Source organism: Notamacropus eugenii, chromosome 4 (assembly GCF_028372415.1).
Source record: "Notamacropus eugenii isolate mMacEug1 chromosome 4, mMacEug1.pri_v2, whole genome shotgun sequence".
Taxonomy (NCBI): domain Eukaryota; kingdom Metazoa; phylum Chordata; class Mammalia; order Diprotodontia; family Macropodidae; genus Notamacropus; species Notamacropus eugenii.
The window spans coordinates 154,677,906-154,705,304 of record NC_092875.1 but is presented as its reverse complement, the minus strand read 5'-3'; the positions used below and the strand labels follow the sequence as shown (position 1 = coordinate 154,705,304).

At 38.5% G+C, this 27,399-nt stretch overlaps 1 protein-coding gene across 3 annotated transcripts in view; it reads left to right on the top strand.

The window, feature by feature from the left end:
• Positions 1-489: 489 nt before the first annotated feature.
• The window catches only part of MTDH (metadherin), a 70,221-nt gene continuing 43,311 nt past the window's right edge, over positions 490-27,399 (top strand). For all 3 annotated transcript variants that reach the window (XM_072603442.1, XM_072603441.1, XM_072603439.1), the window contains exons 1-2: positions 490-1,389; positions 17,933-18,070. In XM_072603442.1, the coding sequence (XP_072459543.1) occupies positions 1,003-1,389; positions 17,933-18,070 (525 nt within the window). In that variant the 5' untranslated portion in view covers positions 490-1,002. The remainder of the gene's footprint in view (positions 1,390-17,932; positions 18,071-27,399) is intronic.

Here is a 27,399-nt window from a genome sequence, read left to right as displayed (position 1 = left end):
CCTGAATTCTAGGAAGGAGGGCAAACAGGCCGATTTCAGGGGAGGGCGGCGGGGAAAAAACTTTTTTCTAATTCGACTTTAAAAATTGTTTCCCAATCTGTAAAACGTGGGCCTCCAGACCTAGGAGGGAGGGGCGGGGGTGACGGTTCTGAGCCCGAGAGGGATTAAATTCGTTTTTTCAAAAGTACGCCTCCGGGCCGGGCCGGGGAGCAGGGGCTCCCCTGATCTTTGCCCCGCGTCCCCCTCCCCCCGACCCCGATCTCCCGCTTCTCTCAGTCCTTTCCCCCCGCCTCTTTCGCGAGTACGCCTCCCCGGGACCCAGCGGAAGTAGGACCGCCCCACGCGGCGCCGGCGACCACTAACTAGGAGAAATCCGCCCCCGCTCCTGCAAATCTCCCTTCACCTGCCCTCCCCCCAGCCCCTCCCCAGGCGGGTCAAAGGCAAGGCCGTTCTCCGGGGCCGGAGCGTGGGGCTCGCGCGCTGACGCTCGGCTCCGCCCACCACCCGCTCCCACGTGACTCGCGCGCCCTCCCGCTTGGTCCCGTCTTTCCCTTTCCCCTCCCCTCCCCGCCCCTAGCCCTGCGCGACGCGCCCCGCCACTCTCCCGACGCCATTGTTCAGTCGCGGGAGGAGGCCTTGGTCCCTGGCGCCGGCGCCGACACGCCGCTTAGCGGTGGCCCCTGGAGAGGCGGCCTCCTCTCCCCTCCGCTCCTCCTCCTCCTCCTCCCCCTCCCTCTTCCCCTCCTCCTCCTCCTCCTCCTCCTCCTCCTTCTCCTCCTCCTCCTCCTCTTGGCGGCGAGTGAGCAAGGCTGCCTGGGGGACCCGGGAGCAGCCCTGTCCCCCCGGCGGCTCAGGCCACGATGAGGTCGGCCTGAGCGGAGCGCCCGTGCGCCGCCTCTTCCTGCCTTCTTCCGTCCCTCGCCGCCCGCGGCCCCTCGGCCACCCCGTGCGTCCTCGCTCCCCGGCGGCTCCTCGCGCGGGGTCCCGGACCCCCGAGGGAAGATGGCCGCGGAAGCGGCGCGGAGCTGGCTGGACACGCTGGCCCAGCAGGCCGAGGAGGGCTCGGCCCCGCTGCGGGAGCTGCTGTCGGCCGGCCTCTACCTGCTGCGCACCGAGCTGGGCCTCGACCTGGGACTGGAGCCGCACCGCTACCCGGCCTGGGCCATCCTGCTGGGCACGGCCGCGCTCGGGCTGTTGCTGCTGCTCCTGCTGGGGCTGGGATGGGCCGCGGCGTGCGCCGGGGCCCGCCAGAGGCGGAGGAGCCCGCCTCGCCAGCGGGAGGAGGCGCCGGTCCCGGCCCCGGCCCGGGAGGACGGAGCCCTGCTGAAGAGTCCCAAGAGCGAGGATTCGAGGAAGAAGAACCGGAAGAAACTCGCCGAGAAGCCCAAGGTGAGACCCGGAGGAGAGATGGGGGTGGGCGGCGGGAGGGACTCCGGCCCTGGCAGGCTCTGTGCCCGGGGGCGGTGAGAGGGACCACGGACCCACCGCGGTTTAATTCCGAGCGGAGGCGCGCGGGTTTCCCACCTGGGGATAGAATCGGACGTGGACGTGAACTTGGGACAGAGGCGGAGCCGGCCCTGGGACAGATGAGGTTCAGAAGGCCGGAGGCCAAGAGTGGACAAAGAGAGCCGGCGAGGCACGCTGGGGTCCTCCCGAGAGCGAGCCGGTCCTACCGGCCCTTGTGACCCCCGAGCGTCTTCCGAGGCCTAGCCGACATGTGCAGGCTCTGACCCCTGGGATGGGGCGTCCTGGTGGTGGCAGGAGGAAGTTGTGCGAAGACGAATCCAGGCTTGGGCGAGCAGAGAGCCACCAGAGGTGCCATTTCACTGGGTATATTTAGAAGGTGCCCACTGGGGGGGAAGACACGTGGAAGACACGTTAAGCGTCCCGAGTGAGGAGCACCCACCGCACCAGCCTTCCATGTTGGAAGGGAAACGGATGCTCTCCCATGATGAGCAGTCACTGGGGAGAGGACACCTGTGTCCACTGGGAGAGAGGACCGGGGAAACAAAATGTTGAATCAAATGGACCCTCGAAGGTCGGGGTGACCATCTCATCTGTGACGCCTTTTTCTGTTCTATACATACCCCCAGCATTGGGAAGCTGTGCTGGACTGGAGTGAAAGTAGTATGACAGAGCAAAACTACAGGAGATCTAGGCACTCCCTGGGCCACCAGGGCGGAAATGAAGATAAAACCTTTTATATTGTATTCATGTAGCCCTCGCTCCCTACTTTTAAGTTTTCCTATGTTCTAGCTGTATACTTGGAACCCACTGGGAACTGATTACACATAGGCGTTACAGAGAGAAAAAGATTGTAGTTCTGAAAATATTAAGGCGCAATGATGTGTATTCGGTCTGCCAATGTGAACGTATGACAGTGCTTTAAATAGACTTTTTAAAGAAGACAAATAAGTAGTATGTAGAAGAATATAAGTACTACAGTAGATGTGTAGAGCGTTATGAGAAAGAGCCTCAAGTGAACTCTATTTTGTTGTTGAAATATGTAGAGAATTTTTGGCACCCTGAGTCTTATTTACAAAGTTGCTGAAGGGAAATGAACAAAACAGATTTTAATTTTATGATCATTGACATGGGCATTCACTGCCTTCAAAGAGTTTATATGGGGAATAAAGAAATGGGGAAGAATTTGTTCTTTTTCAGTCGGACTGGCTCCGTTTGGGCTTTTCTTAGCAAAGATCCTGGAGTGGTCTTGCGTTTCCTTCATCAGCTCATTTTACAGAGGAGGAAATTGAGGCAAACAGGGTTAAATGACTTGCCCAGGATCACACAGCAAGTGTCTGAGGCCAGTTTTGAAATTAGACTTCAGGCCTGGCACTCCATCCACTGCGCCACCTAGCTGTCGCCTCAGATATAGTCAGTACCATGTATTGACCTTTGTGGTTTAATGAATGAGTTTAATAGTCATAGGATGAATCTTAATAATAGATAGAGTAGAAGGGAATTTAGAGTAGGAAGGGGAGCTTCCCTTCATTTTATGGAAACAGGCTCAAAGAAGTAAATGATTTGCCCAAAGTCTTTTCAAAATTGTTTCTAATGTCTCATTTTTGTTTATGGTTTACCACAGTGAACTACTACAACTTTTCAAATTTGTGTGCTTTATCTGGGCATGCTCCAAGAAAATTGAAAATTTTAAAATTCTTACGGTATTATGTTAAGATTGGAATGTTTGTTTTGTTTTTATGGAGTGGTATAAATATCCTACAATGCCAAGTTGTATTCTAATTTGGAATAAAAGTCCCCAACTTGATGTCATCTCATCACCATTTTTTAAGTAGAGGAAAACCTATTAGAATTCATGGCTTGAAATATTCTTTTGTATTTTATCAAATCAAGAAAGATACTGAATTTCAGATTGTTCACTTTTCTTGGGAAAACCTCAAAGTTCAAATGAGTTGAATTCTTCTAAACTCATGAATAAATAAATGAATGAAAAAGCACTTATTTAGTACTTCCTACGTGCAAAAAGCACTGTGCTAAGTTTTAGACAGTGTTCTCTCAGGGAGCTTACTTTCTGATGGAGAAACAACACCTGTATTATTAGGTTTTGCTACAAGAAAGATAGAAAGGCCTTATGGTCCTTAGGCTGCAGCTGCAAAGCAGAAGATGATGCATCTTATTCAGTTTTTCCCCCTTATAAAAAATGCTCATTTCTGATGTTGAACCACTTAACAATGCCAAAGACTTTGGTGGCAAGGACTTTTTGGGTGGTCTTCGATAGCTCTGGCTGCAATTGCAGTTGACAAGTAACTTCTCCACAGGGAGTGAGTGTTGAGTCCCTACTGATTGGAAACTGGGCTGGTGCTGTGGAGGGCTTTTGGGTTCAGAATCCATAGGGTCTGAGAGAATGGTGTTTGAGATAGTGGCTTGATTTGCCTGGTACATACCACCTACTCTTTCTCCTTCGTTGTTTTTTGCTGCTTCAGCCTAAGCTGACTTACCTGTTATTGGCAGTTGGCTGAAAATTGATGGGGATAGCTGGCCTTTTCTATGGTTGCTACTGTGGTGGATGGCTATTGGGCCTGGGCTGGAAGCAGTAATTTATTAATAGTTTTTATTCAATTTTGACCATTTCTTCTATTTCTGAATTCCTGTAAAGTCAAGTCAGCAAGCATTTATCAAGTCTTTTGAAAACTCTGAGGATACAAAGTTAGACAGAAAGACTGTCTTTGCTCTGAAAGAACTCAACATGGAAACAATTATTTACAAAAAGATACATACAGGATAAATTTGCTGTCATCAACTGAGAGAAGGCTCTTAGATTAAGGGGCGTTGGGAAATGCTTTTTATGGAAGTTTAGAGGATTTTAGCAGGGACTTGAAGAAAACCAGAAAGTAGAGATATAAGGAGAGAGTGAATTCCAGGGATGGGGGGCACTGTGCTAGAAAGACAGAAAGTGAAACAATCCTACCTCCAAGAAGCTTTGTCTTCATTGGGAAGCCACTGTATTGTTATACAAAATAAAGGTAAAGAGATATGAAAAAACCTGTAAGAAACATTAGAACTGAGCTTTGTAGGAAACTAGGAATTGAGAGTCAGAGATATAGAGGGAATGTATTCTAGGCTAATGTGGGACATAGGGAAGGGGACAGAATGTTGCATATGAAGGAACAAGTATGTCAGTTTACCTGTAACAGTGCATGAAGGAGAATAATGTATGGTGTGAATAGATCCATTGAAGCCAGGATATGAAATCCTTTACATAAAAAACCAAGTTTTTGTATTTCTTCTTAGAAGTAAATAGGAATCATTGGAGTTTATTTCACAAGAGAAGTCATACTGAGAATGTCACCTTGGCAGCCATTATAGATGGTAGATTAGAGAGGAGTAATGGGAAGTAAGAAGACCACCTAAGAAACTATTGTCTAGGGGGAAGGGAGTATCAGTGATAGGAGTGGGTATGGTGTGAGTGGAGAGAAGGGGGCAATGTGAGAGATGTTGTAGAGGTAGAACTGACAGGTTTTGGTAATTGATTGATCCTGGGGTGGGCAAGAATCTGCTGTCTAAGATTAATCAATAGTGAATCTGGATGACTAGGTTGATGATGGTGCCCTTGACAGAAATAGGGAAAATGAGTGAATCTAAGGGGAAAGATATCGAGTTCTGTTCTGAATATGTTGAGTTTGAGGTTCCCATTACCATCTCTTTATAGTTTAGCATTTGATTAAATAATGCTATTTAATATGTGTGTAAATCTTTGCAGAAAGATAGCAGGTATCTACTGGGTGTCTACCACTTCATGCTATCTCTTCCCTTACTCTCATCTTCAATACCTGCGCCAGTGCTAGGAGGGGAAGTACATATATGCAAGCATGTAGATAAAAGACAATGCGCCATGTATATATGTATAATTTTTTCCTTTGTTCTGGACCTGTGATATCTAATAAAATCAAGAAGCATTTATTAAGGTCTTACTTTGTGCCACACACTATGCCAAAGTAAAATGCTTAAAAACAAATATAAGCTAGAAAAAAGACCGCCTCTGCCCTTAGGGAGTTTACATTCTAATTAGGGAAGATAACTTATAAAAGAGCCAAAAAGTGTGGAGGACCTGCTACTTAGGGAATCCTTAGAAGTCAGGGTAGAGAATGGCTGGTCTGGGCCTGTCTTCAAAATAGAGGTACTAGGAAGAATAAACCAGTGGAAGGAAGGGGGCAGCAAGGTTGAGAAAGAAGGCAGCTGAAGGATGGTGGCAGAGGCTGTAGAGTGATGTGTAGCTGGTATGAGGAAGGATAGACCCTTCCTCAATGAAGGTTCTTGGATGAACTCACCATTGCAAGGAGGCTACAGGAGTAATTTGCATGAGGGATTCAAAGTGATGAAATTTCCTCTACCATTATAGATGTGTAGGCATCTGTTCTGCAGTTTATCGCACTAGAAATTTGCCAGCATGCAATGAGAGATTGTGTTTTGTTAGGGTAAATAATATTTCATAAGTTGTACTTAAATACTATTCTTCCTGACTTCTCTGGTCCTCTAACTACTATGTTTCTGCTAGGAATATAAAAATTATTAAATAACTGTTTCTTAATTTAACTTTAGAGGGAAGGTTTTTTGTTTTTTGTTTGATTTGGTTTTTTTTTTTATATCAGAATCCAAATACTTTCAACTCTTTTATAGATCAGTATTTTGAATTTCATATGAAAGCAGATAATCACAGTGAACTTAAAATAAATTTTATTACATTTCAGCAAGCATTTCTTAGATATTATCTGTGTTCAAGAAATTATACTAGGTCCTTTGCCAAAATCCTATAATTTGCACTTAGTGCCTTTGGTTGTATTTGATAACTTCTTCCTCATCTCATTCAGAAGAGAATATTATAATTGTTTCACTCATCTTATCTGACAACACAGTTTAAGTACTTATTCTAATGCCTCTTATCTGAACATTGGGACTATGCTTCTTGAAAGCAGTTAATGTCTTGAAAATGTGTTTTCTAAGAGAAAGAGCCTGGTTCAAAAATCACTGAACTTGGGGACACACTGTGAGTCCAAATCTTTCCTCTGACATCTGTGTGACCGTAGTGAGTCATTTAACCATCCCTGAGCCAAGTTTCTCACTTCTAGAGTGAGTGATACTCTCAAGCAGTCTACAGTATAGGGTTCTTGGGAGAAAGTAATTAGTAAACCTCAAAAGTGCTGGTAAATGTGAATATTACTTGGCATTTGTCAACTTGTAGTAGGCCATGTGGCTTAGTGTATGGAGTTGCACTTTGAGATAGGAAGAGATAAATTAATATTCTGTCTCAGAGACCAACTAGTTCTGTGGCATTGTGCCAGTCAGTTAACTTTTTTCAGCCTCCATTTCCCAGTTTGTAAAATGGAGAAAAGTAACCCAGAAGATTGCTTACTTTGTACCGTACAGGGTTGTATTGTGAGGATCAAACGGGATATGATAAGTAATGGTTGTTCTTCATTCTTGAAGAGGACTAAAGTGACATTACTATGTTAGAGACAAGTTACAGTGCATCCAGTTGTGGCTGATCAGACCAGTACAAGCTCAGAATGCTCTCCCACAGGTCAAGTACAAATAGGCCATGTGAACATTTGAGGTGGATTCTTTAAATTTGTGCATCTCATATTTCTTTTGAGCTACTTCAGTTCTGCACAGCACCTTTGCAGATGGAGGCACACAGTGCTGGGCTGTCACGGGCCAGTGTTTCCTATGTCGTAATCAATTCCAAAGTTCCTAAGAGAGACCTTGGAAGTGTTCTTTTGTCGTTTTCTGACCATGTGAGTAGTTGGCCTTGTGTGAATTCTCTATAGAATAGTCTTTTAGGCAAGCATGCATTTGACATTCAAGTAATATGGCCAGCCCATCAAGAGTTGTACTCTCTGTGTTAGTGTTTGAATGTTTGGCAGTTTAGCTAGAGAAAGAACCTCAGCGTCTGGTATCTTGCCAGGACAACTTCAGAATCTTCCTAAGACAATTCTAATGGAAACAGTTCAGTTTCATGGTATGACACTGGTAGATGGTCCAGGTTTCGCAGGCATACAACAATGAGGTTGGCACAATGGCTCTCTAGACCTTTAGACCTTTAGTAGTCAGGCTAATACAATACCTCTTCTGCTACACTTTCCTTTGGAGTTTCTCAAATGCTGAGCTAGCTTTGGCAATGCATGAGTCAACTTCATTATCAATGTGCATCCCTGGAAAGAATACTGCCAAGTTAAGTGAACTTCTCCACAAAACTCAGAACTTCTCCACTTGCTGTAACTGATGGTTCCACATGTGGATGGTGTGGTGCTGGCTGGTGGAGCACCTGTGTTTTCTTGATGTTAATTGTTAGGCCAAAATTAGCATAATCAGCAGAAAATCAATCCGTACTTGGTTGCATCTCAGCTTTAGAGGTTGCATTGAGTGCACAGTCATTGTGAGGATCAGATGGGATGCGGTAAAGCAATTTGCAGACATTAAAAAGGATTATAAATGTGTATAATTTTTACTGTTGTGTGTTCTACTAAAATTTGTAGAATAACCAAAAGTGTTCTTTAAGACTGAATTTTAAGCGAATCCAGTTTTCTAAAGTGAATTGTTGCTATAGGAATAATTCCAAATTCTTCTACAGAATCCCAGTTTTCCATTAAGGTCCTTGAAAGGAAGGATGGTCATAAAGGATATGTGTTTAATCCATCATTTGGGCCTGCATCTTAATACTTTTCTGATCACCCAGGCCATAGAATATTCCTAAGGATTCTACATCTTGAAAATTTGTGCTCTAAAACATGGGAAGAGTTGTACCAACTCATGCAGAATGAAATAAGCAAAACCAAAAAACTATAAACACACCTACCACAATGTAAACGAAAAGATAACCAAAGCAGGAGGAACAAAGCATTTATTAAATGCCTAGTATATATGCCAGGCACTATGCTAATTTAAGCACTTTACAAAGAACTCATTTAATACTTCAAAACAACCCAGGAAAGTAGATGCTATTATAATCTCCTTTTTACAGTTGAGGAAACTGAGGCAAGCAGTGATCAGATAAGTTGCCTAGAGTCATACAGATGGAAGTATCTAAGGCTAGATTTGAACTCCTGTCTTCCTGACTCCAGGTCTAGCCATCCTTCTAACCAATGAGCCACCTAGCTGCCTCAGTGTAAATTAAGATTGCTAAAAGGAAACTGAATTTGAGTAATGGTTCTGGAGAATAGAAATTAAAGCTCCTTCCTTGTTTTCACCAGAAAGACAGGGGACTTGGAGGATCACAATATGTATACCATATATAATCAAAGTTGAAGTCATTGTTGAGTTTTTTCTTAGATCTTTCTTTTTTGTAGTATAGAGTTGGAAGTAAGGGGGAGATTATTTCAGAAATGGCTGAATAAAAAACAAAATGTGTTATAATTAATTTCAAAAAAAGTAATGCTGGTATAAACTATATATTTGAGCAGAAATAATCTGTTTGAATCATTTGACCATAAAGTGATACTTTTATTATTAACTTATTTTTTATGTAGATGGTAACTGAGATGCAGAGAAGTGAAGTGACTATTGCCTAGTTATTCAGATGTAAGTCTCTTGAAGGCCAGTGCTCTTTCCACACTATATGTTAGCTGTGATGGGTGATCCGGCTTGATTCCCAACTCCTATGAGTATTTATTCCTTGCTGACTATGTGAAAGAGACTATCCTCTCTCATGGCTGTGAAAGGACCAAACAAGTTAGTTCACAACTCTGCAAAGGAATTTAGAGTACCAGTGAACTCCTCTGGGGCTCAGTTTCCTAATCTGTAAAATGAAGGAATTTGATCTGTTGGTCTAGGGTCCCTTCTAGTTCTAAGTCTTGGATTTATGATCTAGACTAGCTCTTTAGGGGAAAGGAAAGTGGTGAGCAACAAAGGTACTGTGATATATAAGCAAGATTTTGATGAGATTGTATTTTGCATGAATTTGAACTAAAGTAGAATTTCAAATAACTTTTCTAATTTTTGTCTAGTTCTTTGCAAATATAAATCTTAAGGCCTAGTGTTTTATATAACTGTCCACTGTGCTTTGAATGGTTTCAAATATTGGTTGAGATGAGAAATTTGTAAGTAAATTTTTGGATTGTAATGTTAAGTGCTGTCAGCTAGTGCCTCCGAAATTATATTAAAGCATGCATATTTGTTTGGAGAGTAAAAACACAAGATATGTGACAGGAGCTTGTTGACTAAAAAATTGTTCTATGAACATAACATTTGACAAGAACTTATAATCTACTTTTGTCTGACATCGTGCTGGGCACTGGGGATATTCATCACATTTTATACCAGTGCCTCGTTCAGGACTAGGTCTGTATTTCTTTTCTGGCCTTTCATAGCACTTTTTTCATACCTCTTTTGGAATGTATTACATTCTTCCTTGTATCATAGGTTTTTGTAAACCTGTCACCTACTAAATGGTAAGCTTCTTAAGGACAGAAGCAGTAAGGAAGATATAAAGTCTAGCACAGGGTCTTCAATTGCATGATCAGTAAACTAGTGAATATCTGTATATTGTAATGTTGAATCCTAGAAATGTGCTGGCACTAAAAGTTGACATAAGTAGATATATAGTATTGTTATCTGTTGTTTTAGTAGCTAGAGTTTTTTCTTTTAGCCTCTTGAAATGTGAGGAAGTAGTGCATGAATGCACACTGACCCTCTTCTCCATCTCTAAGCCATAACTCAAAGTAATAGAGACTTATATGTTATTAGAGGAAAAGGATGATAAATTTAGAAGCTAGAAGAGGATACCCAGGCCTCTTTTTTAAAGGTGAGGAAATTGGTCCATCCTGGTTTCAGTCACACTATAGGGTTTTAAACTCAGGCCCCCTGCTTGCAAATCCATCACTTTTTCCATGTACTTTTGTACCTGCCTGCCAGCTAACCTGCTAGACAGATGATAGTGCTTATGTCATTTTAGTAGAAAGTAGGACTTCCTAATTTCTGTATTTAATACATTTTGACATGATTTGAAGTAAGAGTTTTTTTACTTGTTTTGCAATAAACTTGAGATGGAGTTCTAAACTCTAGAAGTGAAATATTAAGCCCTATGTATACTCAATATTGTATACGTTGTATATTGCTAGATTCTTAGCATGAATGCTATGACTTAGATTGCCCAAATATAATGGATTTTCATTTTAAGCACAGTTTATTTTGCACATTTGACTAAAACAAGTAGAATCAAAACTACTAGGTCTAAGTTATAAGACATAGTATTCACAAAAAAATAATAACACTCTTTATACCATTTATCCAACTATCAACTAAGGTTTTTGCTCCCTGACTACTGGCTAATTGCTACTGCTATCAGGCAGAAGAGGAATGAACTAATGCAGCTGTCACCATCGTTTGTTTCCTTTCTCTTGATTCCTATGAATGTGTTATAACCAGTTGGAGTATCTTTGTGAAAAGTTTATTGCTATAGTCCCTGGAGCAGCTGTGGTTGTCAGGGAGGAGAGTGTTGATGACTTAGGAAGGTTCAGTAGTTGTTGGTAGACACAGAATTTTTTCAGTGTGTATAACTTGAAGGTTCAATTAAAGTTTGGGGTTGGGATAAGGGAAACTCAAGAGGAGTTTGCAGGTTGAAGTTAGAGTGATTTGAAGTGAACCAATCAATTTTAGCTTGGGAATACATATTCAGTGAAATGTTAGCGTCCTATGTTTCCCCCAAAATAAGAGGGAGGGTGGCTTTGATCATAGACAAGACAAACTTCCGGGTATGTTCCTGAATCTAGGAAATAATTAGAAGGGAAAAAATTATTTTATCATGTAGCTAATTTTGCTACTCTACAGGTATTTACAGGGGTTATAAGCTGTATGTTGTTAAACTAGGTGCTAGTGTGGATTTTAAAGAGTACAAATACTCCCTTAGGAAACACAGTATTGTGGTCAACATTAATTCATTGTTTTTAAATTTTTTTAAATTTTTAATAACTCTAAACTTGCATATATGTGAAAGAGTAGAAAAAGGAATGAATGAAAGTGCATGAACCTGCAAACCTTTAATAAGTAGACCTTTTTTTTTTCCTGGCCTTACCTTATTAGTATCATCAGTATCTTAAGTCAATACTTTAGGATCTGGAATTTCATATCAATTGCAATCCTTCTCTGCATTAGCAGACAGTATCATGAATTGGCTTTCTTCATCAGGTTGCTGTCCTGGGGATTATCTTTAAACTGAACTAAGTTGAGCCTCCCCAAGTCCTAGATCATCTGGTCCAACCTCTGTATCGTCAAGTTGAAGGGACTGATGATGAGAGAGGTTAAATGACTAGGAGCCTTCTTAGCTGAGGAATATCTGCTGAAACTTACATTTCTGACATAATGTCCAGTAACTCAAGGTTCTTAGACGCTTCAAATCATGGTAGGGCAGCAGTCATGTTGTATAAGAGAAATCAACAGAAAGAGCCATAGAATCAGGAAAGACCCAGTGTAGGGAGGGCACTTGGAAGATCCCTGCAGTTTAAACATTCCTAAACCAGAATCCTTTTTATACTAATAGCAACTAAAAGTGCTTTTAAGTTTTGCAGGGCTTTATTTACATTCTTTCATTTGATTCTCCCAGAACCCTATAAGGTAGATGCTATTGTTGTCCCTATTTTGCAAATGGGGACACTAAAGCGAAGAGAGGTTCCAGGGTCACACAGCTTGTAAATGTCCAGCATAGGATTCTAACCAGAATCTTCGGAACTCTAATTCTTGCACACCTCACTGCCCATATGGAGAATGGCATGTAGTGAGGAAAGACTTGAGACAGGGAGACCAATTAGTAGACTATTTCAGTAGTCCAGGGGAAAAGTTATGAGGGACTGACTTTAGGTATTGGGTGGATGGGTGGGTTGGAGCTGTTGTGGAGCTAGAAATGATAAGATTTGTCATCTTACTGGAAGTCTGGGACTGAGTGAGAGTGAGACCCCAAGAATAATACTAAGATTATGAAACTGAGGTATTGGAAGGATGGGTGGCTTTTTGGGGGGGAAATATTAAGTTTTCTTTTGGTCACTTTTAGTTTGAGATGCCTACAAGATATTAGTTTAAAATGTCCAATAGTCCATTGGTGATATGAGACTAGAGCCTTGGAAAGACTAGGGTTGGATATAGAGATCTAGGAGTCATCTACGTCGAGATGAAAAATCCATGGGAGCTGGGAGGGCAAGTCCATATGGGCAGTCAGGTTTAAGTGTAAGTCAGATTGTGTGGTCAATGAATTTAAAAATATATATATTTTAATAACTATTTTATTATAATTGGTTTCCTTTTTAATTCTTTGTATTTTTTATTCACCAAATAAAACTTCATCAAACTGCCAAAAAAGTCTATTACAAAAAAAAAAAAAAAGAATTAAGAACCCCTGGACTAGATAATCTTCAAGGTTAACTTCAGGTGTAACTCCTCTGACCTTTTTTAACCTTAAGTATGAATATTTGTATTTCTTTTTCTTTATATTATCTTCATTTCTGAATATCCCTTCCATCTTCCCTATCCAGGGAGTGACCCCCAGGAAAAAAAATGTAAAAGGCAATTCAACAAAACCAATGAACATATCTCCAGTGTCTGACAATATATGCAAGATGAATATATTTTTTTAACGTGAATGATTAAAGTTACTCTACTAAAGTCTTTCTCTGATGCCTCCTCATGGCATGGAGGCTCTCTAGAGAACCTTCAAGGATGGAGCTAGTGATATAGCCTATATGCCTATTGTCTGAGGTCTAATTTAGCATATAGTTTAGAGAGGCTCCTTACAGAGTTGGCCACAAACAGACTATGGTGGATTTTTTAACCTCAGTATCTCACAGATTATAAAGTAATAAGAGCGCAATCTCTGGCAGGAACCACCAATCTGAAAAGGCTTTTGGTAGCAGCTCTCTGACAGACTTCTACAGGACCAGCCAAATGAAATTCTAAGGCTCCTGTGGCCAAAAGTTGTTCCTAAAATGGTACATCTGCTAAGATGTAGGGGGGTTGTGATCTATATTCAGTGTTTGCTGCTGTAGTCATTCCCTATAACAAAAGCACCCAGAGTGAAGTCAAGGAGGGGAATACTGAACTGCCCTTGAGTACTTCATAGCTCTTCTGGTTCTGTTACTAAGTAACAGTTGCCTCTCACCTATCAGCCTGGTCCAGTCACCCTGGCCACCTCCACCCCCCCCATCGCAGCTGAAAAGTCTACCCAGGTACTATTCATCAAAACAGAATGTTACAAAGAAATAGTCAGAAGTTGTAGAGCCTGCAGTTTCTGTTGTTGAAGGGTTGTATTCACTGACATAAAGATTCCTGGTCCTTGAGTAATAAGTATTGAATTAAGTAATACATAAACTTACATCTCTTTATATTTAAGAAATTCACCAGTGGTTTTGTTCTTGTTACCTTTAGTGTAGATAAATTCTGCATTTAAAAATCAAGCAAGTTCATAATTATCATTCATGGGGATCTGTCTGTCTACCTATCTATATCACTCATACCTACCTACACCTCACTGGTAATTATGAACTTGCTTCTACACCCCAGTGACAATGGGGCCTTTCCATCAATTTTGTAGCCAAAACTTTCCATATGTGCTGTCCACTCCATTAGAATTTGAGCTTCTTGAGAGTAGAAATTATTTGGTTTTCATCTTTGTATTCTAACCCCCTGTGTGTCTGACACATAGTACCTAGTAGATACGTTGTTGATCGATTCTGCTAGCTAACAATAGTAGCATCAGCTGCAGCAAGTAGTGCAGCTGGGCCTGGAGTGAAGAAGATTCCTTTTCCTGAGTTCACATGCGACCTCAGACACTTACTAGCTAACCCTTTGCCTCACTTTCCTCATTTGTAAAATGATCCAGAGAAGGAAATGGCAAACCTCTTTATTATCTTTGCCAAGAAAACCCCTAAAAGAGGTCACCAAGAGTGGAACACCAGTGAAAGAACTGAACCAAGTGGTAGTGATTTTAGTGATAGTAAAGCCTTAGATTATTTTTTTGGTTTTATTGATGTGTTTTTTACATTACAGACTTTTGTAGATTACTCTCACTCTTCCAGGAGATCTCTTGAAACAATGTAAAGTAAAACAATCAAGCAAAACTAATAATAGTGAACTCATCTAATGAGTGCAATATTCCATATCTATAGCATCTCTCCAATTTTTTATTCTTCTTAATCATTTGCCCCTGTTTTTAATTGTTTTTGATTAACAGAATGTATTTTTTTCTTCCTGTGCCATGAGAAAAAGTGAAAAGAAATGCACATTCCTTGTAGCAAATATGCAGTCAAGCAAAACCACCTTCCTCCTTGGCTGTCTATAAATACATGCACACGTGTGTGCACACATACATACATGCATATATATACACATATCTCACTCTGCTTCCTAAATCTGTTGATCCTTTCAAATCTTAAATGGTCATTGTATTGATCATTGTACATAAAACTTTCAAAGTTCTTGGCTTTACATTGTTGTTATATAAATTATTCTCTTGGTTCTGCTCATTTCATTATTTTATAAAAGGCCTCAAAATTGTTTTTTATAATACTGATGTTAATAGTATAAATTGTTGTGTTTCTGATTAACTTTACAGCAATTCAAATAGGGTTTTCCATATCTCTTTAGCTATCACATAATCTGGAAAGCAGCCTCTGTGAACTGCAGCTTGGCAACTGTAAGTTCTGCAGATACTCTAGCCACAGCTATTGAAGATCTAAAACAAAAAGTTCTTGCCACTTTATTCCTTCCAGTACAATAATATTCCATCACATTCATGTAACAATAGCAAGTCCTCGGTTGATAGGCTTCCTTATATTTCCAGTTTAGGACCTTTTCCTAATTTCAGTTAATTGGGGGTATAGCTGCATATATCCTATGCATTGTATAGTAACTTTTTGAATATAATTCCAAATTGTTTTCCAATAATTGTGCCCATTCGTAGGTCCACCAGCTGTTAATTATTTTGCCTATTTTTCCACAGCCTCTCCAATATTTATCATTTTTCTTTTTTGTCATCTTTGCCAATCTGAGGGGTATGAAGTAGAATATCAAAATTGCTATAATTTGCCTTTCTCTAATTAGAAGTGATTTGAAACGTTTTTTCATAAGACTGTAGATAAGCCTGGGTTTCTTTTCTTAGATGATTTATCAACTGGAGAACAACTCAAATTTGAATTGATTGTTTAAGAGTTTTTGCAAAGATTTTTTTCCCCTGTTAACTGTTACCTTTTTATTCTTAACTTTATTGGATTTGTTTGTGCAAAAACTTTTTCATCTTATGTAATTAAAATTACCCATTTTATGTCTTCAGTGCTCCTTTTTCTTTTTTTTTGGTCATGAACTTTTTGTTTCTGTCCATTGTTCTCATAGGTTATGTTTTCCATGCTTCTCTGATTTGTTCATGATGTGACTTCATATTTAAATTACATATCCATTCAAGGAATAATTCTGATATTATATAAAGCTATTTGCAAAAATAGCAAAAAAAAAAAAGGGATCCTGCCATATTCCATCTATGACACAGATATGATCTTGGTATGTAAATCAGGGAGGGTCAAAACAGGAAAAAAAACTAGACCATTATGCTAATGAAAATTGATCAAAAATTTAAATAAAATTTAATATAGACTCTGAAACAATATGTGACAGAGATCATGCGCTATTGCAGGTTGGATTTACAGCAGAAATTCAGGATTGCTTTAATGTTAATGTTGATTAATAACATAATTACAGTATATTTCGTACGTAATATTATAACTATATAATATTTAATATTTGGGAAAGGATTTTTAATTTATTGATTTAACCATTTTAGTAACAAAAGTAACATGATTATAACAATTGATGCAAACTTTTGAAAAATACCGTAAACATTTCTATTAAGGAAAAAAAGAGCCAGAAACATAATAATGAAATAGTATAGATCTAAAAACAAAAGCTACCGTTATATGTAATGGAGTTAAGCTAGAATCCTTTCCATTAAAATCAGGATAGAAATAGTAATAACCATTGTTACTACTGTATTTGAAGTACTAGAAATTCTAGATGCAGGAATAAACAAAGAATCAAAGGAATAAGCATAGGTAACAAGGTAACGTACCAGTTTGTTTGTTTTTTGCAATCAACATGATGGTATGCTTAAAGAACCCTAAAGAGTCAACTGAAAGATTAATTGAAATAATAACTTAAGAAAACTTTCAGGATATAAACTAAATCCACACCAATCATCAGCATTTCTTATAATACCATTAAAACTTAGAAGAAAAAGATAAATTCCATTTAAAATAACTACAGAATGAATAAAATACTTGAAAGACTGCATGCCAAAATATACAGAACTAAATATAAAAGTAATTAGAAAAATATTAAAACCATGAAATATTAATATTATTATTTTTAGTTATATTATAATTATATTAATATAATTTATTAATATTTAATGATATTAAAATATTGAAACCTTATAGGTAGTAGGAGACAATATAATAAAAATGACAATACTCTCTAAATTAATTTAGTTATGTAATGCCATACCAATTAAACTACCAACAAATTACTTTGTAGAACTAGAAGAATTCATGTGAAGGCAAAAATGATTAAGAATCGCAAAGGGAATAATGAGAAGTGGGAACAAGGAGGCCTAGCAGTGCTAGATCTCAAATTAGATTGCAAATTAATTCTCAAAACAATACTGGTTAAAAAAACAGATTTGTCAGTGGAACATATTAACTACACAGAATATGGAAGCAATTATGTCTCGTACTCTTGTATTTGGTAAACACAAAGATGCCAGCTACTGGGATATTTGGCAAAGGTTGTTGGGGGAAATGGGCAGCACTTTGGAAGAAACTAAATTCAGACTCACTCCTCGCACTTCATACTAAGATAAGCTTTTTAAGGTTTGTGAAGTGTTTAATGTATTATTTCATTTAATCCTCACACAGCTTGATATGGTATAGATACTTTTATTATCCCCATTTTATAAATGAGGAGACTTGAGGCTGAGAGATTTAAGAGATATACCCAGTGTCACATCAGTAGTGTTCAAGACGGGATTTGAATTCTGGTTTTCCTTACTCCAGGTCCAGCACTTAAACCACTATATACCATCTAGTGATCTGGTGAAGTTACTCTCTGTATAACCTTGAACTAATAATCACTTAGCTTCTCTAGGTCAGTTTCATCATCTCTAAACTATGGGGATTGGACCAGTGTATCCCTGGGGAGCCTTACAGTTCTAAACCTATGATCCTGTGGGTTTTTGGTTCTTTTGATCCTGCAATAATTTATTTTGGAGTATTTGACCTGTTATAAATAAAATGGTGGACACTTGTTCCTAAATAAGTGGGATACATAAAAACTTTTTTGATTTTTTGTTATACTGTGTACTATTTGCTCTGTTTGATGCCTTAATGTGAGTTATCCTGGCCATTTTATAATTTCATAAATTTTTTCTTCATTATGTTTGCAGCCAAATGGGCGAACTGTGCTTGAAGTGCCAGAGGAGGAAGTGATTACAGCTCCTCGAAGGGAAGCAGTCAAGCAGCAGCAGCAGCAGCTGCAGCAGCAGCAGCAGCAGCAGCTAGATGCAGAAAAGAAAAATGAAAAGGTTAGTTGAAGTTATAGAATTGTTCCCCCTCCAGTTAATAACTAACACCTTCATAAATGAGCACCAGAATCTATTGTGGGGAGGGCATCCTGTTGTCCAGTACAAAATGTGAGCATCTCAGGCAACAAAGGAACTGCATCTTAGAGTTTATATGACCTTCTTCAGTTTTGTCATTTTTAAAATTAGGGGTCTGGACTAGATAATCTCTAAGGTCCTTTAGAGCTTCAGTTTTATGATCTATGACTCATTGAATCAACATTCTATTGTAATTAAGGTATAACCATCTATTCATTCAACAAAGTTTACTTTCAGTAAAGAACCTACTTCCTTTGTGATATTCCAAAATTAACTCTCAAAAAGATTTGTAGCTGGGACCATTTGGTAAATAGTCAGCTTTTGATAATTCATTTATTTCCAGAAATGGCAATTATTTATAATGTTTATAATTTATAATGTCAAAAGCAATTGCCGTAGTTTAAATTTCTCATCATTGTTTCTTGAATTTTTCTACAGTGTAAGGCACCAGCCAAAGCACTTACTTAGTACACTTCTGATATCTGCTATATCCTGGTAAACCCAATTTTTTTTGTAGGGACCACATCCTGTACCACACTGTCACTTGTATTCTGGGCACATGTCTGACATGACTATTAGTTACTGACACTTGCAACTACTTAGGATTGCATTAGTCACACTGCATCTTGATTTATGCTTTATACCTTAGGGTGTTTTGATTCAGATGAAACAAAACCCCATTTTAGCTCACCTCTACTTTTTAACAGTGTGGCATTGGTATTACTGCTTTGGACTTAGCAATTGTAAAAGTCTTGTATAATTACATGTATCTTCAAAATACAATTGATTGTGTTTTTGTGCTTGATTTTTTTTAACTTGTCACCTACTAAAGGAGGACAAGTCTATATTAGGGTTAACATTTGAATAGTTTTTTTTTTTCATGGAGTAATTAAAGAACTGCAGGGCAGCTTAGAGATCTAATCCAGCCCCTACATTTTCACCGTGGGCATCTTGAGAAGCATGCCATACAATAGTGACTGGAGTTGTTTGATACAAAACTTACATTATACATTTCATAGAAAGAATTGTCTAGCCATGGGTGGGAAACCTGCAACCTCAAGAACAAATTTGTGAAGTTTGGATTCAGCCAAAGGACTGCACTTGAGGACCAAGTCCAAGTTTTACAGAACAAATCCTATTATTAAATTAAATTTTTTTTTAGTTTATCAAATTATTATTTAACTTAAACTATTAATTAAATAATTAAATTAATAAGCAAAGTCAAAGTGAGCAAATTTATATATTTGTATATAATATAATATAAAATATATTTATGTTATAAGATTGAAATAAAGTAAGATTAATAAATAAAATAAAAATAATCTAAAATAAATTTAATTAAAATTTAATTTAAAATTAAAATAGTGAATAAATTAAAAATATTAAAATAAGCATGTTCAGTGAAATTTGGATTCATTCAAAGGGCCACACTTGAGGACCTAAAGGGCCACATGGGGCCTTGAGACCACAGGTTCCCAACCCCTGGTCTAGAATCTGTATATGATATGAGTGGTAGCTCTTGGGATATTAAATGGAGTATATGAAACTGCTATTTTTATTTTTATCTTTATGTAGACAAAAAAAACCCCCAATGCTTTGTCAATATTAAACTGTCTGGTAGAGTGCAGTAACTCCATTTACTTGACTGATAAATTTTTCCAATTAACGTGTTAAAAATATTTCTTGAGCGCCTGTTATGTATGAGAGACTTTGCTGGACATGAAAAGCGATTCCAAAGGTAGAAGACATGACTCGTCCATGTGTCATTTTTTCTCACTACTGCAATACTTGCAGTATTTCATTCACTCTTCACAGATTGTTTTCATGCACTCTTCACAAATATTGGTGGTCAACTTGGCAAAATTGTACTAATGAAAAAAATTACTTCAGTGGAAGTATAGATATTATGTTTCAGCAACTCATTGAATCTGGAATCAGGAAGACCTGAGTTCAAATACAGCCTCAGACACTTACTAGCTATGTGACTGTGGGCAAGTCATTTTTTAAAATAAATTTTTATATCACCGTAGTTAACCTAAGCATCCTTCCTCCTACCTCTCCTAGAGAGCCATACCATATGACAAAACAGTATTTTATTTTGGAAAGGGAAGAAGAATCAGCACAACTGATCAATATGTTAAAAACATGACATGTGTAACAACTGTGAACCCTCTTACAGAAGAGTACTCTCATATCTCTCCATTCAAGTCCAGCCTGATCTTTATAATTTTGTTACATTTACTTTTGATTTTTGTTGTGTTCTCTCCATTTACATTGTTGTAGATACTATGCTTATTGTTTCTTGGTTCTTGTTCATTTTGCTCAGCATCAGTTCAAATGCATCTTTCTTGCTTCTATGTTCATCACATAAAACATTTCTTACCACACAGTAGTTAAGTCTCTTTTTACATTCCAGTACCATAATTTGTTTATCCATTCCTCAATTGATGAGTCTACTTTGTGTCCTGTTCTTACCTATCACAAAAAAGTGTCTCTTTAAATATTTTGGAGTATGTGGGGACTTTCTTAACAGTGGCTTCCATGGAATAAAAGCCTAGTTCAAAGTATTTGAACATTTTAGTTACTTTATTTGCATAATTTCAAATTGCTTTCCATAATGGCCATACCATTTCAGAGCTCCACCTTTAATGCAGATGTGCTGAACGGCCCTGCTCATCCACCATTAATGTCCACTTGTGATCCATCTCTCCCCTATGGCTCCAAGAAATTGTGGCATGCACAGTGGTCACACCATGGTAAAACTATCTCACCAGATGGACTGACCCGGTTGAGGGTAACTTATGTGAGTTGGGAGATATCTACTTCAAGCATTTGAAGACTTCCCCCAGCAGAATGAGTGGGTGAGAATATTTGTTCCAATAGCCATGAAAGTGGCTGAAATAGGTGATGTGGACTGTTTAGGGCTTGCTTATATATCAAAAATTTCAAGTTCATCCACTGCATGCCAGGCCATCACTAATCTTCTTGACTTTTATGCTGCCACTGGACTTCAGTGATCCTGGAAGAGATAGTAAGGCTGACTACTTTGTGAGACTTTGCCTTGCTTAAATCCAGTTCATGCACAAGTCATCAGCTATCACATTGTAATGTCTCATTGGTCATCTTTGAAAATGAAGGACAAACAACATCATTAATGTGCTAATATTCCACAACTTCTCTAATTTTGATTTCTTTTTTTTTTTTTTTTTTTTTGTCATTTTTGCCATTTTGCAGGGGGTGAGGTGAAACCTCAGTATTGTTTTGATTTCTCGGCAAGTCATTTAACCTCTTGTCTGCAGGGTTGCTGTGAGGATTAAATGCTATAGTATTTATAAAATACTTTGCAAACCTTAAAATGCTAATGCTTTTACGTGTTATATAATGCTATTATAATTATTCTTGCCATAGAAAATTGGTCAAAGGCACAGAGGCAGGAGATCTCTGGGGCAGATTTACTCTAATTTAGCTGGAGTGTAGAAGATTTGAAGAAGATAGAAGATAAAGCCAGAAAAGTAGATCAAAAGTGTGGAAGGCCTTGAAGCAGAGAAGTGACATAAATGCTGCATTTTAGGGGGAAAAAATCAGTAGTAAATTGCAGGATTATTGGAAGGGAAAGGTGTTGGGCCTTGGGCAAGATGTAAAGAGGTTATTTTGACTTCAGGCTATTAATTAGTGACTATTCCTGGAATTCTGCCTTTCTGGTTTTTTTAATTTTTTATTCATTTTTAAACTTAAATGCAACATGATAAAAAAACATTTCTACAACACAGCAAAACATAAAGGTAAATAAAAAGATAAAAACATAAAACCATAAAATTCGACTTCAGACTTTGCTTTTTCTTTTTTAAACTTTGTAATAAATACTATACAATTTTCAAAACTACCCATCTTTTCATGCTTCCTTTTCTCTCTCCCTCTCCACCCCCTCCTAGAGAAGGCTACAATTAAGTACAAAGGTATGTACATACACTCACATGTAAACATATATGTAAAGTCATACTGTACATACTTCTAATTATGAGTTCTTTCTGGAAGTGGATAGCATCTTCTTTCATAGGTCCAAGTCTTTCCATGTTTTTTCTAAAATCAACCATCTCATCATTTCTTATAGTGCAGTAGTATTCCATCACAATCATATACCACAACTTGTTTAGCCATTCCTTAATTGAAGGGCCTCTATCATTTTAACCAATCTGATAGGTATAAGATGATATGTCAAAGTTGTATTAATTTGCATTTCTCTCATTAATAATGACTTAGCATTTTTGTATGACTATAGTTTTGATTTCTTCATCAAAAAACTATTTGTTCATATTCTTTGGCCATTCGTTTACATTTTTTCATTAGTTTCTTTGAAATGCTTGACCCTTTGTTCTTCCAAATTATTTTTTTGTTTTCTCTTATTCAGTAAAATACGTTTTTTGGTAATTGGGATGGCACTGAATAAATAGATTAGTTAGGTAAAATTAAAATTTTATTATGTTTATTTTGCCTACCCAAGAACAATGTTTCTCCAGTTATTTCAATCTGACTATTTGTATAAGTAGTGTTCTCTAATTATGTTCATTAGTTCTTGGATATCTTTTTGCAGATGTTTTACACTTTCTACATTTATTTTTTTTTTAATTTCTTTATTTAACTTTTAACATTCATTTACACAAAATTTTGGGTTACAAATTTTCTCCCCTTTTGTCCCCTCCCCCCACCCCAAAACACCAAGCTTTCTGATTGCCCCTATCACCAATCTGCCCTCTCTTCTGTCATCCCTCCCTTCCCTTGTCCCCATCTTCTCTTTTGTCCTGTAGGGCCAGATAACTTTCTCTACCCCATTACCTGTATTTCTTATTTCCTAGTAGCAAGAACAGTACTCGACAGTTGTTCCTAAAACTTTGAGATCCAACTTCTCTTCATCCCTCCCTCCCCACCCATTCCCTTTGGGAAGGCAAGCAATTCAATATAGGCCATATCTGTATAGTTTTGCAAATGACTTCCATAATAGTTGTGTTGTGTGAGACTAACTATATTTCCCTCCATCCTATCCTGCCCCCCATTGCTTCTATTCTCTTGATCCTGTCCCTCCCCAAGAGTGTTGACTTCAAATTGCTCCCTTCTCCTACTGTCCTCCCTTCCCTCATCCCCCCCACCCTACTTATCCCCTTCACCCCCACTTTCCTGTATTGTAAGATAGGTTTTCATACCAGAATAAGTGTGCATTTTATTCCTTCCTTTAGTCGAATGTGATGAGAGTAAACTTCATGTTTTTCTCTTACCTCCCCTCTTTTTCCCTCCACTAAAAAGTCTTTTGCTTGCCTCTTTTCTGAGAGATAATTTGCCCCATTCCATTTCTCCCTTTCTCCTCCCAATATATTTTTCTTTCACCACTTAATTTCATTTTTTAAAGATATGAGCCCATCCTATTCAATTCACTGTGTGCTGTGTGTGTGTGCGTGCGTGCGTGCGTGCGTGTGTGTGTGCATGTGCACCAACTACCCAGATACTGAAAAGTTTCAAGAGTTACAAATATTGTCTTTCCATGTAGGAATGTAAACAGTTCAACTTTAGTAAGTCCCTTATGACTTCTCTTTGCTGTTTACCTTTTCATGCTTCTCTTCATTCTTGTGTTTGAAAGTCAAATTTTCTTTTCAGCTCTGATCTTTTCATCAAGAATGCTTGAAAGTCCCCAATTTCATTGAAAGACCATTTTTTCCCCTGAAGTATTATGCTCAGTTTTGCTGGATAGGTGATTCTTGGTTTTAGTCTTAGTTCCTTTGAGTTCTGGAATATTATATTCCACGCCCTTAGATCCTTTAATGTAGAAGCTGCTAGATCTTGTGTTATCCTGATTGCATTTCCACAATACTTGAATTGTTTCTTTCTAGCTGCTTGAAATATTTTTTCCTTGACCAGGGAACTCTGGAATTTGGCCACAATGTTCCTGAGAGTTTCTCTTTTTGGATCTCTTTCAGGGGGTGATCTGTGGATTCCTTGAATACTTATTTTGCCCTCTGTTTCTAGAATCTCAGGGCAGTTTTCCTTGATAATTTCATGAAAGATGATGTCTAGGATCTTTTTTTGATCATGGCTTTCAGGTAGTCCCATAATTTTTAAATTGTCTCTCCTGGATCTATTTTCCAGGTCAGTTGTTTTTCCAATGAGATATTTCACATCATCTTCCACTTTTTCATTCTTTTGGTTTTGTTTTGTGATTTCTTGGTTTCTCATAAAGTCATTAGCCTCCATCAGTTCCATTCTACTTTTTAAAGAACTATTTTCTTCAGTGAGCTTTTGAACCTCCTTTTCCATTTGGCTAATTCTGCTTTTGAAAGCATTCTTCTCCTCATTGTCTGTTTGAACCTCTTTTGCCAATTGAGTTAGCCTACTTTTCAAAGTGTTATTTTCTTCAGCATTTTTTTGGGTCTCCTTTAGCAAGGTGTTGACCTGCTTTTCATGCTTTTCTTGCATCTCTCTCATTTCTCTTCCCAGTTTTTCCTCCACCTCTCTAACTTGATTTTCAAAATCCTTTTTGAGCTTTTCCATGGCTTGAGCCCATTGAATATTTATTTTGGATGTTTGAGATACAGAAGCCTTGACTTCTATGTCTTTCCCTGATGGTAAGCATTGTTCTTCCTCCTCTGAAAGGAAGGGAGGAGATATTTGTTCACCAAGAAAGTAACCTTCTATGGTTTTATTTTTTTTCCCTTTTCTGGGCATTTTCCCAACCAGTGACTTGACTTCTGAGTGTCCTCTCCACACCCACCTCGCCTCCAGATCCGCCCAGCTAGTGCTTGGGGTCTGAGATTCAAATGCTGCTCCCCAGCCTCAGGGCTTTGGGAGGGGGTGGGGCTGCTATTCAGTGTGAGATTTAGTTCAGGTGCTCAAGTGGGGGCAGGGCCACCACATGGGGCTCAGTTCCCTTAGGGGGTTTATGTGGAGACCTTTAACAGTGGATCCGAGCTCCTGCCTGCTTTGGGAGCCCCTGTCCACTGCTGCTTCTGCTGCTGCCTCCCAAGGGGGCCTGAGTCATGGGCACACCCCATTCCTGTCTCTGTGGGCCCTCTTACTGACCTTTGGTGCCTGTGGGTGGAGGGACCTGCGAGGCTGCTGGAGATTCTGTCCCTGGAACCTGCTCTTATCTGCTTCTCTCAGTGCCACGCGGCCAAGGAGGGCTGGCCTCTGCTCCGGGTCAGGTGCGTGATGGACCTTTTGTGTCAGTTTCTCAGGTCTCTCTGGAACAGAAATCTCCTCCACTCCGTTGTTCTGTGGCTTCTGATGCTCCAGAATTTGTTGGGAGTTCTTCTTTACAGGTATTTTATGGGCTGTGGGTTTGGAGCTAGCATATGTGTATCTTTCTACTCTGCCATCTTGGCTCCTGCCCCCTCTACATTTATTTTAAATGGAGTATCTGTGGGTATCTCTTGCAGGGTTTTGTTGGTAACAGATAAAAATGCTTATGATTTATGTGGATTTATTTTACATCATACTATTTTGCTAAAAATTATTGTTTGAACTAACTTTTTTAGTTGAATCTTTAGGATTTTCCAAATACTATATCCTCTGCAAATAAGATTTTATCTCATTTCACCTTCTGAGTACTTCGATTTCTTTTTCTTCTCTTATTGCTATTATTAGTGTTTCTAAAACAATATTGAATAATAATTGGTGATGCACAGTATTGTTTCCCTTTTTATCTCTTTTAATTGAATCTATTTTACCTTTAACCTTGTCTGACATCATGTTTGCTGCCTCTCTTTTTTACATCCACTGAAGCATAATAAATTCTATTCCAGCCCTTTATTTTAACACTGTGTGTGTCTTTCATTTTTGATTGTGTTTCTTGTAAATTACATATTCTGACTTTTAATCCATGTTGCTGTCTGTTTTTATTTTATGGGTTAATTCATTCCATTCACATCCAGAATTTTGACTACTAGTTTTGTATTTCCCTTCATCCTATTTTTTTCTCAGTATTTATCCTTCTGTCTCTGTTTACCCTATTCCTCCTACTTCTAACCACTACCTTGCCCTCCTATTCCTTAATCTAACTTCCCTCTAAGAGTCCCTCCCTTGTCCTCTCCCCCACCCTCCCACCCTCCTAATTCTTAATCTACCCACTTTTCTAAAAAAGTCTCTCCCTTGTTCTATCCCTTCACCCTTTTATTTCTTTATAAATTTAGAAGACATGTATACCCTTCTAAGTGTTTGTATTCCATCTTCAATCCAGTTCTGATGAAAGTAAGTTTCCAACACTGCCAGCCCTCTACCCCTACTTACTTGTTCTATATCAGTTCTTTTCACCCCCCTCTTCTGTACAAGAGAATTGCTCTTTTTTGCCTCTCCCTACCCAGTTTTAGTTTTTAGAATCATCCTATTTTTCTCAGCTCAACCCAAGCCTTTTTTCAAACTACCGAAGTAATATTGACAGTCTTAAGAATACTGCTAATATTTTTACATATAAGAAGTAAATAGTTTGACCTTAAGTCCTTTCTAACTTGTTTTTATTGTTGCCTTATGTTTCTCTTGAATCTTATATGTGGAATTTTTCATTTTGTTCTTTTTGATGCAAATAACCTTCATTGAATGTTCACCTTTTTTTTTTTCATTCAAGATTATATTCAGCTTTGCTGGGCAGTTATTTTTGGTCACAAATTCAGCTCTTTTGCTTAACATAGAAGTTAAATCTTATGTGATCCTGCTTATAGTTCTGTGGTATTTAATTTTTTTTTCCTTTTTGCTCATATTTCCTCCTTAACCTGGGAACTTTGAAACTTGACTATGATGTTCCTGTAGGTTTTCAGATTGTGGTGGGTGGATTTTATCCATTTCTACTTTACCCTTTTGTTCTAAAATTTTAGAGCAGTTTTCCTTAATAATTCTTCGTAATATTATATCAAGACTTTTTTTGGTCATAACTTTAAGGTAGTCTAACAATTCTTAAATTGTCTCTTCTCAGTCTGTTCTCTAGATCAATTGTGTTTCTAATAAAATGTTCCATAGTCTCTTCTTTTTTAAAATTCTTTTTTGTTTTATTATTTGTTGGTGTTTTATAACATCATTAACTTCCTCTTGCTCAGTTATAATTTTCAAGGAGTTATTTTCTTCCTTTAGGTATTTGGATCTCTTTCCAATTGGCAGACTTCTCATAATTTTCCTGATTTTTCTTTGATTGCTTTTTTTTTTTTTTAATTCTTTCTAGAACTCTTTTGGGCTTGTGACCATTTGACATTTCTCTTTGAGTTAGGAGTAGCTTTTTTAAC